This window comes from Garra rufa, chromosome 20 (assembly GCF_049309525.1).
Source record: "Garra rufa chromosome 20, GarRuf1.0, whole genome shotgun sequence".
Classification (NCBI taxonomy): domain Eukaryota; kingdom Metazoa; phylum Chordata; class Actinopteri; order Cypriniformes; family Cyprinidae; genus Garra; species Garra rufa.
Window position 1 is genome coordinate 37,608,524 of NC_133380.1, and position 19,437 is coordinate 37,627,960.

At 32.9% G+C, this 19,437-nt stretch overlaps 1 protein-coding gene across 2 annotated transcripts in view; it reads right to left on the reverse strand.

Moving 5' to 3' along the window:
- The window catches only part of ly75 (lymphocyte antigen 75), a 56,241-nt gene that overhangs the window by 36,392 nt on the left and 412 nt on the right, over positions 1–19,437 (reverse strand). For both annotated transcript variants that reach the window (XM_073825777.1, XM_073825776.1), the window contains exons 2-5: positions 16,865–17,233; positions 13,656–13,832; positions 12,031–12,189; positions 8,956–9,072 (exon numbers count right to left, since the gene is read on the reverse strand). In XM_073825777.1, the coding sequence (XP_073681878.1) occupies positions 8,956–9,072; positions 12,031–12,189; positions 13,656–13,832; positions 16,865–17,233 (822 nt within the window). The remainder of the gene's footprint in view (positions 1–8,955; positions 9,073–12,030; positions 12,190–13,655; positions 13,833–16,864; positions 17,234–19,437) is intronic.

Below are 19,437 nucleotides of genomic sequence, written 5' to 3' on the forward strand. Positions count from 1 at the left end.
AACACTTCATGCAAACAGTGCCGGTAGAAACACATACAGAACAGTGAATGAGTCTAATTAATATTTTTACTCAATCTCACTATATTTATTGTTTCATGGACATACAGTGGTGTCCGAAATTCACGTCAGTTATTTCTATATTTTGCTGTAGTGTGTCAGTAGGAAATATCAGTTTACTTTTTCAAACATTCATTCTGCCATTAATTGTAACTAGATAAAAAAAAGTCTGTCAAGACAAGCTCTGAAGTTGGCTTGAGAAAGCTGGAACAGAAAGTTTGAAAACGTTTAAGAAGTTTAAAAAGTTTTAAGTTTGAGGGTTTTCAGTCTAAAATAAACTGAAGTTTAAAGTAGTTTTAAAAGCTTAATGTTTGATAGATAGACCTATATAGATGGCATTATTCTGACTAGCATGTTGATGGCATGTTTCCAGCATGATAAGTTGCTAGCCTGTTTCTAGCATGTTTTAACATAATTAGCAAGTTGTAAACATATTTGTAGCATGTTTCTAACATGATTAGCATGTTTTCAACATGATTAACAAGGTGCTAGTATGTTTCTAACATAAGTTGCTAGCATGTTTCTAGCATAATTAACGTGTTGCTAGCATGTTTTAACATAATTAGCAAGTTGCTAACATATTTGTAGCATGATTAGCAAGTTGCTATCATATTTCTAGCATGTTTCTAACATGATTAGCATGTTTTCAACATGATTAACAAGGTGCTAGTATGTTTCTAACATAAGTTGCTAGCATGTTTCTAGCATAATTAACGTGTTGCTAGCATGTTTTAACATTATTAGCAAGTTGTAAACATATTTGTAGCATGATTAGCAAGTTGCTATCATATTTCTAGCATGTTTCTAACATGATTAGCATGTTTTCAACATGATTAACAAGGTGCTAGTATGTTTCTAACATAAGTTGCTAGCATGTTTCTAGCATAATTTACGTGTTGCTAGCATGTTTTAACATAATTAGCAAGTGGCAAACATATTTGTAGCATGATTAGCAAGTTGCTAGTATGTTTGTAGCATGCTTAACAAGTTGCTAGCATGTTGAAAACATGATTAGCAAGGTGCTAGTATGTTTCTAGCATGCTTAACAAGTTGCTAGCATGTTTCTAGCATGTTTCTAACATGATTAGCAAGGTGCTAGTATGTTTCTAGCATGTTTCTAACATGATTAGCATGTTTTCAACATGATTAGCAAGGTGCTAGTATGTTTCTAGCATGTTTCTAGCATGTTTCTAACATGATTAGCATGTTTTCAACATGATTAGCAAGGTTCTAGTATGTTTCTAGCATGTTTCTAACATGATTAGCATGTTTTCAACATGATTAGCAAGGTGCTAGTATGTTTCTAGCATGTTTCTAACATGATTAGCATGTTTTCAACATGATTAACAAGGTGCTAGTATGTTTCTAGCATGTTTCTAACATGATTAGCATGTTTTCAACATGATTAGCAAGGTGCTAGTATGTTTCTAGCATGTTTCTAACATGATTAGCATGTTTTCAACATGATTAACAAGGTGCTAGTATGTTTCTAGCATGTTTCTAACATGATTAACATGTTTTCAACAGGATTAGCAAGGTGCTAGTATGTTTCTAGCATGTGTCTAACATGATTAGCATGTTTTCAACATGATTAACAAGGTGCTAGTATGTTTCTAGCATGATTAACGTGTTGCAAGCATGTTTTAACATAATTAGCAAGTTGCTAACATATTTGTAACATGATTAGCAATTTGCTAGCATTTTTCTAGCATGTTTCTTACATGATTAGCATGTTTTCAACATGATTAACAAGGTGCTAGTATGTTTCTAACATAAGTTGCTAGCATGTTTCTAGCATAATTAACGTGTTGCTAGCATGTTTTAACATTATTAGCAAGTTGTAAACATATTTGTAGCATGATTAGCAAGTTGCTATCATATTTCTAGCATGTTTCTAACATGATTAGCATGTTTTCAACATGATTAACAAGGTGCTAGTATGTTTCTAACATAAGTTGCTAGCATGTTTCTAGCATAATTTACGTGTTGCTAGCATGTTTTAACATAATTAACAAGTGGCAAACATATTTGTAGTATGATTAGCAAGTTGCTAGTATGTTTCTAGCATGCTTAACAAGTTGCTAGCATGTTGAAAACATGATTAGCAAGGTGCTAGTATGTTTCTAGCATGCTTAACAAGTTGCTAGCATGTTTCTAGCATGTTTCTAACATGATTAGCAAGGTGCTAGTATGTTTCTAGCATGTTTCTAACATGATTAGCATGTTTTCAACATGATTAGCAAGGTGCTAGTATGTTTCTAGCATGTTTCTAGCATGTTTCTTACATGATTAGCATGTTTTCAACATGATTAGCAAGGTGCTAGTATGTTTCTAGCATGTTTCTAACATGATTAGCATGTTTTCAACATGATTAACAAGGTGCTAGTATGTTTCTAGCATGTTTCTAACATGATTAGCATGTTTTCAACATGATTAGCAAGGTGCTAGTATGTTTCTAGCATGTTTTTAACATGATTAGCATGTTTTCAACATGATTAGCAAGGTGCTAGTATGTTTCTAGCATGTTTCTAACATGATTAGCATGTTTTCAACATGATTAGCAAGGTGCTAGTATGTTTCTAGCATGTTTCTAACATGATTAACATGTTTTCAACAGGATTAGCAAGGTGCTAGTATGTTTCTAACATGTTTCTAACATGATTAGCATGTTTTCAACATGATTAACAAGGTGCTAGTATGTTTCTAGCATGATTAACGTGTTGCAAGCATGTTTTAACATAATTAGCAAGTTGCTAACATATTTGTAACATGATTAGCAATTTGCTAGCATTTTTCTAGCATGTTTCTAACATGATTAGCATGTTTTCAACACAATTATAAGGTGCTAGTATGTTTCTAGCATGATTAGCATGTTTTCAACATGATTAGCAAGGTGCTAGTATGTTTCTAGCATGCTTAACAAGTTGCTAGCCTGTTTCTAGAATGATTAACGTGTTGCTAGCATGTTTTAACATAATTAGCAATTTGCTAGCATGTTTCTAGCATGTTTCTAACATGATTACCAAGGTGCTAGTATGTTTCTAGCATGATTAATAAGTTGCTAGCATGTTCCAAGAATGATTATCAAGTTAGTTTGAATGAGTTTGGATTGTAAATATAGCTCATAAAAGGGAAGTTTAATTGAGTCTCAAGGGATTGTGGGAGTTTTGACAGTGTGAGTTTGAACAGTGTGTCATTTGAACATTCCCTCAATGTAAGTCTATGGGATTTTTCCCAGTTTTAATCGTAATTTTTATGAAAACCGTAAGTCCGATCAGTTAGAAAAAATACAGCACACCCGGTGAGATCGAGTTTGTAGAGTAAACGTTCTAGGAGGAGATAGAGTTGATAAATTTAGTCTCAGAAGAATAATAATGACTGTAAGTTTAAATAGCATTTCAGTACATTGGCAACTTAACAAGCTTTAGATGATCTTACTGGAGCTTCTCCAACACTGCTTGCAAACCATTTGCAGAAAGTGTTTATAGACACAGTTCATGTCATTGACAGGGTGAGGACAGACAAACCGCCCACATCAACACAGCTGACCCAAACAGAAACAATGCTGTCATCACAGAGACACATTCTGCCAGTGTCTATTGCATAAAGATGCCATTCAAGTCAGTTTGTTGTTCTAGCAAAACAACTATGCGTGTATACTCAACAAACACAGCCACATCAACAGACACAGAAATATGACTGTCAGTGGTTGAACAGCAGACTTGTACTAAGATAAGAAAAGGGAAGATAAGATAAGAGAACTAAAGATAAGAGAACTCGTCTTCCTTTAATGGCTCAACCTAAATCACAGTCAAACTGAATCACTGTCATGTCATGAATGTAATGTGAATGTAGGACACAACAGACAGTGACACAGCAGGGAAAATATTTAAGAATATTGTTTGATTTACTGGATCAGAGATTCCACCTAGGGATGTAATAATATTATCATGATCGCGATATGAAACAATAAAGCTCTTCCATGCAAAAAGTGACGATTTTTTAAATATTCTAACATAAAAAAGTGTTGTTTTCGTCAACGATGACGATGACGAAATCATCTCGTTGACGCCACTTTTTTCATGACGATAACGAGACGATGACGAGATAAAAATGGCTCGTTGATGACTAAAACATGACGAGACGTGTGTGAGTTTTCGTTGACGAGACGAGAATAGACCAAAATGTTAGTGGGTGGTCCGTCAGACGTTTAAAATGCATGACATTTCTGCTTATTGTGCATGCCAATTAAAACTTAAAAAGTATCTGACGCTATGGCAAGCCGTTTTAGCATTAAATACTCTTTGCTATACTAGTATGGCAAGCCGTTTTAGCATTCCATCCTTGTTTGTCTTTTATGTTCTAAAACATTCCTTCATTATTGTAATTATTGGTGAAAATAGTCGATCCGGAAGCTCACATTGTGTTGAACTATAGATCTGCTGTTTTCAGAACTTACAAGTGACACTACCCAACAGCAAAATACTTACTGACCTACATTAATTTGTTAAAAGACTACTTTTTTCCCTTTTTTTGACTAAAACTAGACTAAAACTATCACATATAGAAGTGACTAAAATTTGACTAAAACTAAGAAGCATTTTAGTCCAAAAGACTAAGACTAAGACTAAATCTAAGATGGTTGTCAAAAACAACACTGCATAAAAAGTCTTTAAAGTTGTGTTTTAAAGCGAAACGAGCACTTCGTTCAGGCGATCAGCTTGTCCAAAACTTGCCTCAGAACGGTTTACAGTGCAGTTGTTTTAAAATATATGGCTATTACTAGGGCTGTGCATTTAATCGAAATTTGCTTTCAATTTGAACGATCATGAAAATACGGTAATTGAGATGAAACTATTATTCCGCCCGCTTTCCAGTGGTGCGCTTTCGCTCCTCCATAAAAGCCTAATATCACATGCAAATCAGCAAAATTATGTAACGTGACCTTATATAAAATGGGACGTGATCGATTTATTAAATTTTTTTTATGTTGTTTTAAAAGCGCAAAGGAAAACTTGCACTGTTCTGTGTATGCGCTCAGAGACGGAGCAGAACAAGGACATGTAAAGTTATCTTTTAGCTCAAAATACGCCTAAACGGTCAAATGCACACTAAAATATTTCAAAATGAGGCGCTTCGTGATTATTCACATAAACTCTTGTCAGTTATGTCCTAAATGATCAAACAATTGAGAATGAAAATCCGTGTGTAACAGTATATTGGATCCGTGTGGCTCTTAAAGCGGCAACAAATAATATTCCTTCTGCCGTCTCTGTGCTTAATATTAATAAAATGTCAAAATACAAAGAGAAAAATCACCCGCTGCTCTTGAACGAAGGGCTTTTGTAGTTTTAATAAGAAATGAAGCATGTATAATTCTTACAGTGAAGACACTGTTTTATTTTACATTCAAATAACTTCTGTAGTATTGTTAGACTACTTTAGACTTGCATAAAAGTATTCAGTAAAAAAACAAAACAAAAAAAAAACTTCTTGTTTCTGTTGTATTGCCATCTTTAAATTAATCACTAATATAAAGTTTTGGACCCGGTCATAATCGTGTTAAATAATCGTGATTACATTATTGACCAAAATTGAGCAGCCCTAGCTATTACTGTCATAGGAATAATGTTATACAGATATATAAAATTGTTGGTGTTATTTTTATTATTATGCATGTCTGCTCAATTTTGGCAAAAATCATAATCACGATTATTTAACACGATTATGACTGGGTCCAAAACTTTATATTAGTGATTAATTTAAAGATAGCAATATAGCAGGAAAAATAAATAAATAAAAAAGAATAGTTCTTTTATTTTAACTGAATACTTTTATGCAAGTCTAAAGTAGTCTAACAATACTACAGAAGTTATTTTAAAAAGTTATAAAGTTTTCAAAAAAAAATACAAAAAACTTTTTTTTTTAAATACTGAATACTTTTATGCAAGTCTAAAGTAGTAATGTCATTATTATTTGAGTGTAAAATAAAACGGTGTCTTCACTGTAAGAATTAAACATGCTTCGTTTCTTATTAAAACTACAAAAGTTATTCAAGAGCAGTGAGTGATTTTCTCTTTGTATTTTGACGTTTTATTAATATTAATCACAGAGACGGCACAAGAGCCGCTTTAAGAGCCACACGGATCCAATATACTGTTACACACGGATCTCATTCTTAACTGTTTATGATCATTTAGGACATAACTGACAAGGGTTTATGTGAATAATCACCAAGCGCCTCATTTTGAAATATTTTTGAGTGTATTTGACCGTTTAGGCGTGCACTTTGTGTTAAAGGATAACTTTACATGTCCTTGTTCTGCTCCGTCTCTGAACGCATACACAGAACAGCGCAAGTTGTCTTTCTCGCTTTTACAAATATAACATCAAAGAAACATTAATAAATCAAGCACGTCCCGTTTTATGAAAGTCTCCTTACGTCATTTTGCAGATTTGCATGTGACAGGGTATTAACATGCTAATCATGCTAGCAACATGCTAGTAACTGACTAATCATGCTAGCAACATGCTAGTAACATGCTAAGAACATGCTAGTAGCTTGCAAATGATGCTAAAATATGCTAGCAACATGCTAATAACATGCTAATCGTGATAAAATCATACTAGCAACATGTTGATCTTGCTAGCAACAGACTTATCATGTTAGCAACATGCTAGTAACTGACTAATCATGCTAGCAACATGCTAGTAACATGCTAAGAACATGCTAGTAGCTTGCAAATGATGCTAAAATATGCTAGCAACATGGCAATAACATGCTAATCGTGATAAAATCGTACTAGCAACATGCTAGTAACTGACTAATCATGCTAACAACGTGCTAGTAACAAGCTAATCATGTTAGCAACATGCTAGTAACTGACTAATCATGCTAGCAACATGCTAAGAACATGCTAGTAGCTTGCAAATGATGCTAAAATATGCTAGCAACATGCTAATAACATGCTAATCGTGATAAAATCATACTAGCAACATGTTGATCATGCTAGCAACATGCAAATGATGATAAAATATGCTAGCAACATGCTAATAACATGTTAATCGTGATACAATCATGCTAGCATCATGCAAATGATACTAAAATATGCTAGCAACATGCCAATAACATGCTAATCGTGATAAAATCGTACTAGCAACATCCTAGTAACTGACTAATCATGATAACAACATGCTATTCGTGCTAAAATCATGCTAGCAACATGCAAATGATACTAAAATATGCTAGCAACATGCCAATAACATGCTAATCGTGATAAAATCGTACTAGCAACATGCTAGTAACTGACTAATCATGCTAACAACGTGCTAGTAGCTGACTAATCATGCTAACAACATGCTAATTGTGATAAAATCATACTAAAACATGCTAATCATACTAGCAACATGCAAATGTTGCTAAAATATGCTAACAACATGCCAATAACACGCTAATCGTGATACAATCATACTAGCAACATGCTGTAACTGACTTATGCTAACAACATGCTAGTAACAAGCTAATCATGTTAGCAACATGCTAGTAACTGAATAATCATGCTAACAACATGTTAATCATGATAAAATCATACTAGCAACATGCTAATCATGCTAGCAACATACAAATAATGTTAAAATATGCTAGCAACATGCCAATAGCATGCTAATCGTGATACAATCATGTTAGCAACATGCTAATCATGTTAGCAACATGCTAGTAACTGAGTAATCATGCTAACAACATGCTAATCGTCATAAAATCATGCTAGCAACATGCTAATCATGTTAACAACATGCAAATGATGCTAAAATATGCTAGCAACATGCTAATAACATGTTATTCGTGATACAATTATACTAACAACATGCTAGTAACATGCTAATCATGTTAGCAACATGCTAGTAACTGAATAATCATGTTAACAACATGCTAATCATCATAAAATCATACTAGCAACATGCTAATCATGCTAGCAACATGCAAATAATGCTAAAATATGCTAGCAACATGCCAATAGCATGCTAATCGTGATAAAATTATGCTAGCAACATGCTAATCATGTTAACAACATGCAAATGATGCTAAAATAATGCTGGCAACATGCTAGTAACATGCTAATTATGATAAAATCATGTTAACATGTTAGTAACATGCATGTCACTTCCACTGAGTAATCATGTTAACAACATGCTAAATTATGTTAGAATCATGCCACCAACATGCCAGTAACATGCAAATCATGCTAGCAATATACTAGTAACATGCAGCATGCTAGAAACCTAACAGATCTATCTATCTATAAAACTTTAAGCTTTTAAAACTACTTTAAACTTCAAACGATTTCAGACCGAAAACCATCAAACTTAATTCAAAAAAACTTTCCGGTCCAGCTTTCTCTTGTCTTGACAAACTTTTTTTTTTTTTTATCTACTATTATTATGTTTTAATTTGTTTGGCTTCTTAAAACACCAGTGTGGATGTCAGTTAGACTCAGTATTTCACAACTAATAAGAGGGTTGAGCCCCTTTTAAAGTTCAGGTACAAGTCAATGCACTGACTTTTTGTCTGACATACGTTTTCTTAGTTAATAACATGGGTTGAAACTCTTAATTTTGAACTCTCAAAGTACATTAGATAGAATAATTTCACTTTCACTCTTAATTTTTTAAGTCTTACACATCGCTATAAATATCAGATCGTGGACTTCACATTGCGATATAATGTTAATCTTGATATTTTGATATCGTTACATCCCTTATTCCACTTCTTTCAGAAGTCTTTCCCAGTTAAGTAAAAATAACTGAATGTTCTTTATTGCTTGAAATATTGCTTAAACACATAAACATAAAAATAAAAACTATACGATTCTATATAACACGCTGTCTGGTTGAAATCACCTGTTTCCCAAGGGGCAAAAGATAAAGCTGATCCATCTGACCACTGCCAACCCTGCATCCAGTCCAGATGGTTCAAGCCGATCCACAGCTTGCTTGGCAAGTCCTTCTGATCTTTAACTGCAGGGGCAAGGAGATAAATAATGAATTAAATGAAGTAAAAATAAAAAACGTGACTGTGAATTAAAGGGATAGTTCACCTAAAAATTTAAATTCTGTCCTTAATTACTCACCCTCAAGTCATTCCTCTCAGATTTCATCAAAAATGTCTTAATTTGTGTTTTGAAGATGAACAAAAGTCTTATGGGAGTAATTAATGACAGAATTTTCATTTTGGGGTGAACTATTAAAGCTAAAATGTGTAATTCTGCACCAAACACAATGAGTGTTTTCCAACTGTTTTCTCCAACACTCCCACCAGCTGCCATTGGTCACACAATATGATAGCCCCGCCCCTGAACTCATGCTATTCGTTGACCTAGTGTTGCTTTGTCAGCAACAGTGCAATGGCTGTAAAGTGCTACAAAGTCAGGGAATAGAGTGGTGGAATTATATATCTAGCGTCACACTGGTTCCCTCGACAAAAAGGCAATAGGATTTTTCCATAGGCTTTTGGATTATCGCAAAAAATAAGCTCTGTGTTCAACCATAGATCGTGAAACTTACACATTTTGTCCATCAAGGTAATCCTCACAAAATAATATAACTTGTATGAATTTTAAAGCCTAAATACAAACTGCAGAACTAAAAAGCTAAACTAAGGCTATAAACGGACTACATCGGTCGCTCGCCTTCAACGTCACCAACATGCTTCCGACAACCTTTTTCAAACGTATTTTTAGAAACATGTTCAGTATAAAGGATTCACTCTGTGGGGGAATTTTATTCCATGTTAAATGAACCTTTTTTGTATAAAACTGGAATAAATCCCAAACTAGAGCCAAAATAAACATTAATAATAAACAGTAAGAAGTGAATAAATGAAATCATCAATACTAAAGCACATGTGAAACCACATATTTCAGTACAATTTGAAATAAGGTCCATTAAAAGTCAATAAATCCTTGATTAATACGGATATTTTAATTAAAAACGAGTCTCCACGTAGTATTCAATAAAAATATAGTGCATGAAATTAATAAATAACAGCAAGAGTGAGCAAGTTTTTGATTATGGTAAGATTAAACTTATTTTAGTGAATAAAGTACCATAATTTGGTTAGGGTGGTTACACTAAAATGTTATTTTATCCTTTCTTCTAGAAAATCCTCAATTTTTCAGCTTTCTAACAGCTTCATGTGGCCGTAAACTTTTAATTTTAACGTGACTTCAAGCGCTATGCATTAGTACAGTTTCACCGCGACCACGAAAAGCCGGTTAATGTGGTGTTTACATGGAATAATCGTAACCTTACGGTACGAACCCAGAGTCTCCGCTGGTTGCATCAGCAATAAAACAAGCATTTTTCACACAAAACTTGTGGTTGCACTTCGGGGCAGAAGCAAAAACACATTGTCGAACAACAATATAAAATAAGGGAAACTAGTTTGGTTATTCTACAATTAATTGTACTACAAATTAATTTTTTAAAGAAACATAACAGTTAAAAAAAATATAAGTGGGTTGTAACTGGTGTGTTTTATGTCGTAAAATAAAACTTGAAAGTATCTTGTGTTAACCACAGACCTTTTTTTTAAAGGATTTAACCAAAATCCCATTCAAAATATCCCACTGACTTTGGGGCGATGGAACCGAAAGTGCTAAAATGGTAACTCACTTCCGGGTTTTTGCCTACAAAGTGACGTCATAGTTCCTCCACTCTATTGTCAGAGTACTAATGGCCCACTTATACTGTAGCTGTCAGTCCACATTAAGCTGGAATAGGAGAAAGCATTTGACTCTCAAAAACATTAGAGTGCAGCAGTATTGATGATTATGAGAGAATATTGATGGAGATTCATAGTAGCTTTGCAATCCAAATGTGCATGAGGACAAACTGCAGTCAATAATACAGTGCTTAATGTGGAGCTGGGGTTGGTGCTGATGGTTTCTAATGGATACTGGACACTGAAAATGTCAAATTAAACAAAATTGTTCAATTCAATTTAAAGTAAATGATACATTTATCAAAAAGAAATCTGGAAAAAATGATCATGGTCTTCACAAAAATCATTATTAGAATTATTGAAATACATAAAAATTATATTAGACACTACATCCATTTTTAAAACTGTAATAATAATAATAGATGTTTCTTGTAAAGCAAATCAGCAAATTTTGAAGGATCATGTGACACTGAAAACTGTAATGATGAGTAATGATGCTAAAAATTCAGATTTCCATCACACGAATAAATTTCATTAAAAAAAATGTGTATATATATATATATATATATATATATATATAAACAAAACAGTTCTTTGAAAATGCAATAATATTTCACTGTTTTTACTGTATTAAAAAAAGCATTGATGAGCATAAGAGACTTCATTAAAAAAAAAAAAAAGTAAAAAAAAAAATTGCTTCTGCCCATCAAGGCTGATAAAAATACAGAAAACACACCAATTAGCATATTAGAATAATTTGTAAAGGTTCATGTGACACTGAAAACTGATGCTAAAAATACAGATTTGCATCACAGGAATAAAATACAGTTTAAAATAGATATTCAAACAAAACAGTTATTTGAAATTGCAATAATATTTCACTGTTTTTACTGTATTAACAAAAAGGTTTTGTATTTTAATATACTTTAAAATACTTTAAAATGTCATTTATTCCTGTGATGCAAAGCTGAATTTTCAGCATCCGTTTTCAGTGTCACATGATCCTTCAGAAATCATTCTAATATGCTGATTTATATTTTTTGAAACCTGTGATGATTTTTTTTTTTCAGGATTCTTTGATGAATAAAAAGTTTAAAAGTGCAGCATTTATTTTAAATAAAGACATTTTTATAGTCTTTACAATCACATTTTTATCAATTTAACACATCCTTTCTATCAACAAGAGAAAGAAAAAAAACATCAGCTATAGAGAACATAACACAAAAAGATCAAAAAACGAAAATAATTCTTACAGTACTCAAGCTCTTGGGGGCTAGACACGCTGAGCAGATCTCCGCCTTGACTGCGACAGGCATCCCGCGCCTCGTGCCAAGTCACTACTGCTGTGGAAACGACCTGATAGCAGCGTCCTTTCACTGGGCCTTTCTCCCATAAAGTAGTACATCCTTCCACTAAATAAAAGAAAACGAGTAGGGGGTTAGTTCAAGTTCTTTCATTATACAGACCTCCATCTGTTCGTCTTCTGCCCTACTTCAGGCATATGCGATTCTTTCATTCTGTTTTTGACCTTTGAAGTGTTGCAATCTTTTCCATGTTTCTTAGAAGTCATATTAAAGGAATGTGCAACAAACAGGGGCAATAGTTGAAAAAAGGCTTTGCAAGAAGAGAATAGCGCAGAAAGGGCAGCTTAAACCAGCATGGGTTCCACTTAAAACCTAGAAAGTTAAGTAGGTCAGTTTGGCATTTGTGGGAAAACAGCTGACTTGAAGTGTCATGCCCATGCAGTCATTTTCAAAAAAGGGAAAGTTAGTTCATTTATTCATTTCATTATGTGTTTTTTATGTTCTTTAAAGAAGTCTCTATTGCTCACCAAGCCTGCACGTATTTGATCCAAAGTACAGCAAAAACAGTAAAATTCTGAAATATGTTTACTCTTTAAATTAACAGTTTTGTATTTGAATATATTGTAAAATGTAATTCACTTCTGTGATCAAAGCCACATTTTGTCTTTAGTGTCACATGATCCTTTAGAAATCATTCTAATATGCAGATCTGCTGTTCAATAAACATTTATTATTGTTGTCAACATTTAAAACAGTTGAGTACCTTTTTTTCGAGATTCTTTGGTGAATAGAACGATTAAAAGATCAGAATTTATCTGAAATAAAAAGCTCTTCCTATTCATCAAAGAATTCTGGAAAAATGAAAATTTAAAAATGAAATTTAAAAATTAATAACAATAATAAATGGTATGTTATACACATTACCATTCAAAAGCTTTGGAGTCAGTATAAGAAATTATTTAGCTTTTATTTAGCAAGGATGCTTTCAATTGATCAAAAGTGATGATAAAGACGGTTATAATGTCAAAGCAACCTGAAAAATTCAACTATTCAACAACAATAATAATAATAATAATAAATGTTTTTAAGCAGCAAATCTGCATTTTATAGTGATTTCTAAAGGATCATGTGACACTGAAGACTGGATGCTAAAAATTTAGCTTTGAAATCACAAGAATTAAGTATATTTTAAAATATATTCAAATAGAAAACAGTCATTTTAAATAGTAAAATTATTTCAAAATTATACTGTTTTTGCTGTACTTTGGATCAAACAAATGCAGGCTTGGTGAGCAGAAGAGATCTCTTTTATTAAAATATTAAACATCTTACTGTTCAAAAACTTTTGACTGGTAGTCTGTGTGTGTGTGTATATATATATATATATATTATATATATAAACATACATAAATTATTTTGAAAAAAGTTCATACCTTAATTACAGCATTGTTAATTACTATCAAATAAAATGGCATCTCATAGTCAAAAGTTTATTGTCCAAGTATTTTGTACTTTGTCATTTCCAGCTGCTCTCTGGAAAACCCCCAGTAGCTGTTAAGGGATGTGAACCTTACCATACTTCAGACAATTGCCCCACTTCTTGTCTTGATCATAGTTTGCTGTAGTGGAGCACCAGTCCAGCAGCATCTTGTTTTCAGTGTCAGGCAGACAGTTGTGGTGCCAGGTCCCATTGTAGAGAAAAGGGAACTCACAGGGTGCCCCGTTAGAATTCCCCCCGCTTGTGTGCATTCCTGAGATAAACAGAGAGAGCGGGAATTAATACTGTTTGTGGGTTTATGTAGCTAAATATGACAAAATCTCCCCTCTGACACATCCTCAATGGAAAAAATGACTCATAAATAAAATTTCTCAATAGAAACATGGGGTAAAATTCGTTTTAGAGTGAAGATAATCACAACCATGGCAAAGAAAATGCTGAGATTGATGAATAAATGACAAAGTCTCTCTCATCTCGCCACATAGACCTTCTTTAAATCACGGAATTCTTGTCCTTTTTAGCCACATTCACACAATCACTGATTAAACCCTGAGTAACGCATGTATGTATATATGAAATTACATTACAAATATATATATATATATATATTTTATTATATATATTTAAATTGATACAAAATCTGTAAAGTCTTTTAGAATGTTACAAAAAAAATGATTTTAAATTTTCTATTCATCAAAGAATCCTAAAAATCTGTAATGTATCAAAATTTTCACAAAAATATTGTGCAGCACAACTTCAACATTGATAATAATAAAATAATAATCATAAAACATGTTTTTTGTTAGTTTGTTTGTTTTTTGATCTCTAAATCAGCATATTTGTATGATTTATGAAGTGTGACACTGAAGACTGGAGTAATTACAGGACTAAAGATTAATTATATTAAAACTATATAAAAATTATTTTACAATTATTTTAACAATTATTTTATATTTTAATAATCTTTCCAGCCAAATTAATGCAGCCTTGGTGAGCAAACTATTCAAATGTAAACAGCTTTGAATGATAACTTCTGTATATTTTAGGTAAAAACCAGAAACATATTTAAAGGTGAAAACAAAAATGGATTTATCAGAAATGACAACCACATTCTGCAGCTGTGTGAATGTTCCCTGTGTGACGAAAAAATTCCCAGCAACATTTTTTAAATGTCTGTCACCTGAGAAGTACAGAAACGAATGTTAATCTTTGACCAACTAATGTCAAAAGAAAAACAGAAAGTAAATCCACTAGCTGTTTACCGGCAGATATGAAGCAACCGTTGTGTTATTAACCTGTATAAGCAGGTGGAGTTTTCCCATAAACTCCATTACTGTATTGCTACAGTCACATAAAAAACAACGGCCGCTGTTTAAGCAAAACTCAAGACTCTTCCTGCAGGGCAGAGCAACGGAAAGCAGATGAACTGGATGATCTGAACAACTGTTAAACCACAGCAACGCATCCCCCATGCATTTGTTGCAAGCCCGTGCAGCACAAAGTAAACCGCACTACAACAAACACAGAAATGTGTGTGCCGCATATATCCTCTGTGTAGTGACAGGAAATTTTTTTTTTTACAGTAAAAAAATTTTTTCGGATCATCAGTCATCAAAGCTCTGTAAACAGTGGTGCTTTTCATTTCAACAAGTTGATCACTCACTAGAAACTCTCACAGATTTTGTTTTCAGGCCATTTTATGTTTAATTTTGACAAAGGACTTGACAAAGTGGTTATATTTGACTTTATTCTTCCCATTATATTGTTCAGTCAAAACTGACTGTTCATTATATTGTTCATTAACATCTTCGTAGACTGTTTGCAGTGAATATTTTTTGAAAGCTCATATGATCTGCTCTTTTAGAAAAACAAGCAATTTATACACTTTTCGTGTCATATTTTGTAATATTGCCACGTTTTATTTTTGTACTATGAATTTTAATCACTCGTGTTTCTTAAGAAACACTGTCCAACAGCAACACCTGCAGGTAAAGTCACAGCGGATATACACGTCTCTCTCGCCTACCCTGAGCCCATTGAGTTTTAACAGGCTCCCTAAAGCATGCAGTGAGTTTAGTTGGGGGTAATTAACCATATGCATGTTCTTTAGAACTTCCGCATAATTATAAGCCAGCTCGTAAACTTCCACTGAAACTCATTTTATATGTGCTATATATACAGTCTTGAGACTCCTCTACTGCCACGTTCTTATCAGAAACTGAGAAAAATAATAATTGCAACATTGTAAATAATGATAGCGGCATGAACATTCAGTTTCATATTATTTAACAACATAAAATTTTACTTGCCTTCATAGTCATGAACACGTTTTTTTAATCTTGTAATATTTTAAAGCCTTCATTATTTTTAAACTCTACAGCTGTGCAATAAAATTCACTTCAAAGATTCACTTTTCATTCATAAAGACGACACGGAAAAAAAATGTGTTTTCATGGAAAACGATGTCTTTTTTAAAGATGAAAATGACATGAAATTACCCGTATAACCAGAAGATGGTAGCAGAGGATCAATCATTGGCTGCAGATGCCATTTCACCTCCCTAGTTTTTTCCAAGACGTCTTGCTTTTGGATTTATTGTAAAATTACTAGCATAATAAATTGGAGTACTTTTATCACACTGAAGAATATAGTATAGCAAGTGCAGAAAGTCATTAAAATAAATAAATAAACTCAGACACAAACCTATAAGCGTGAATTATTTCAGTATTAGTTCAATATTAATGGTATAAGAATTAAATAATGCACTTAATATGAATTGGAAATATTTTATACAATTTAATAACTACATCTTTCAAGCTTTATCTTACGGTAAAAGCTATTAAATAGTCTATATTTAACCAACACAAACTTGTTACCGCTGTAGTTTTGTGACTCTGAATTTAGTCTGAATTATTTAATGCACAGCTCTTTTTTTGGCATCAGCTTGGCAGATGTTTCGTCCGGTTATTACTGTCGCACATATTTAGCCGATTTACTCACTTATTTTTTTTTAAACTCCCGATTGTTATTCTTGATACGGTATACCTGGACATTAACAACCTTACTGTTCAAAAACTTTTGACTGGTAGTGTATGTTCACAAATAAAAAAAATTGTTTAAATTGCTCAGCACTTGCCAGGTCAAGAAAATACTTTTTGTGAGAGATAAGCATCATCCTTTATCTAAAACTCGGACAACCTTTCTCAAAGGCACAATGGTTTGAACCTATAACCATTCAGCCACCTGCCCCCAAAGTAAGTTTGTACAAAAGTAACGGTGTCATACTTCGATACGGCTGCTGACAGATGTTTTCCAAGCTTCCTCCTCTTTTCCAAGATTCCTGTCCCTCCCTCTTGGCGATTACGGAGTTGTTAGTCCCAACGCCGAGTTTCATTTGGTATTCCGTATAGATGATATCCTCGTGGCACTTCCAGCGCAGAATCTCTGTGGAGTCGCAGCTGAACAGGGTTACTGTTTTTGTGCGCACCTCCAGACCCAAACACATAGACGACTCCATGTGGAATAGTCTGTGGGCCGAACCCCACTTCCACGACACGGCCGGCACCGACGAACAGTCTCCCAACTTCAAGGCTCCATCCTGGACCAGGAGGCACTTCCCACTACTACTGTGCTGGATAGTAAACGTGTCGTCTCCTGCGTAAACAAAACAGATTGTTATTTGATCCAATTGCATCCTGCATGAGATTATTATCTGAGAAGTGCTAAAGCAAACACTGTGTTATGTCCAGTTGAGTCAACTACCACGTGTGTCACCGTTTGAACTAAATCAACAAAGATAATTAAGACACAAGTGTCCTCAGATGCCCTTTCACCAAGAGGTTTCGGTGACCACGTGAGGAAAGCGAACTTTTAACCACACGCTTGTTTCACAAAGATATAGATGTTTATACAGCAATGTGTTTTGGTCGAGGCAGTCTTGCAGTGCATTTAAATAAACGCTGGATTATTAAGTGGTATTTCTGTCTTGCCAACGTGAAGTTATTTTCCGCTCCGTCTGATATGGTGTCAAAAGTTTTGTCATAATAGTGTCTGTACGCTCCTTTGCACTTTGTTGTTTAGAACAACAGGCAGAAAACAAAGGGCTCTTTGAGTCATGCAGTGCTCTGGTGAGGTTGGGCCGTCACTGCAGCTCCAACAAAACAAACACAACATCAACATTTCTCTGAAGAATGTGGCTGAAGTTTTTTGCTTGTTTGTTTATATGAGACATATTTAACAAGGGTGTAATTAAACCCCACAGCAATGATTTATTCAAGCATAAACCTATGAAAGCATGTGTGCACATTTCAAAATACTGTTTTTTTTCAGGAAAATAAGTACACACAAACACACACACACACACACACACACACACACACACACACATATATGTGTGTATACTGAATAAAATAGTATTTTTATTTGCATTTATATATATATTTACAAAATTATTAAGCTACAATCTGTATTTAATTACGTATATCAACTTATATTAATTTATGCATTAATTTAAATAGTATAGAAAATCATGAAAATAGTATACATGGCAAACCTGAAGGCTTGAAGAAAAACAGTTTGATGTAAAATACATATTGTATTCCAAGTATTTAATTAAAAGGAATATGTAATAAATTGTATTTAAATTAAAATCTAATCTAAAATGTAAATCTAATGTGTGTGCATGTATTATATATGTATATATATATATATATAGAATTGCATAATACAATTAGAGATATAACAAAATGTAATTGATAAACACTATAAAACTTGTATTACATATTATAAATAAATGCTTGTTAATATATAATATTTGATTGTGATTTACTAAAATATAATGCTATAAAATGCACTGAAATGTGTATATCAACTTACTAAATTATGTAATAACTTAAATAATATAGTATATAATTCTAAAAATACATGGCAAACCTGAATGCTTGAAGAAAAACAGTTTGATTATATATATATATAATAATAATTAAACAAAAAGAAATTACTAAAATAATTATTATAGTTATATATTATAAAATGTCACTATTAAACTATCGCAAAATGTTATTAAATAATATAAATAAATGCTTGTTAATAATATCTGATTTTAGTTACTAAATTATATATAAACAGTATTGAATTATGAATATCAACTTATGTTAATATAGACCAACATAATATAGCAAATCCTAAAAATACATGCTTGAAGGAAAACAGTTTGACGACGTATTTATGAGAATATGTATTTAAATAATATTTGTTTAGATATACACATAATACATACTAAAATAATCATTAAAGTTATATATAATAAAATGTAACTGACACACTATTAAATCGGTGCTTGTTTATAGATAACATTTGTAGATTTTTTGTAGATATTTACTCAATTATAATACTACAAACTATTGAATATGCTGTATTATGTATTTGAACTCCATGAACTTATTATAAATAATACAGCAAATACAAGTCAAAATCCACGCTTGAAAGAAAAGGTTTGATCTAAAATGCATGCATATGAGGCAGATATGAATTTGCTTTATCATTTAAAGACTAATGGGTGTAAAAAAATGTGTAATGCAAATGGCTGAAAGTCCCTCTCTCTCTCACACACACATCACACACAAATCTTACTGAAATATGAGGAGGTGTTTTGCAGGAGGCGGATATGAGCCATGATCTACACTGAGGCAATGAAGTGGGTTAATATTTCAATGCTGCTATAAAACTCTGTATATTGATTTCCAAACTCTGGCTATGATGAGCCTCTAAACAAGCAGCATGTGATCCACACACTTGAACCAGAAACTCACACAAACTGTGTGTATTAAATGCTTCAGAACAGCCGCATATATTATATA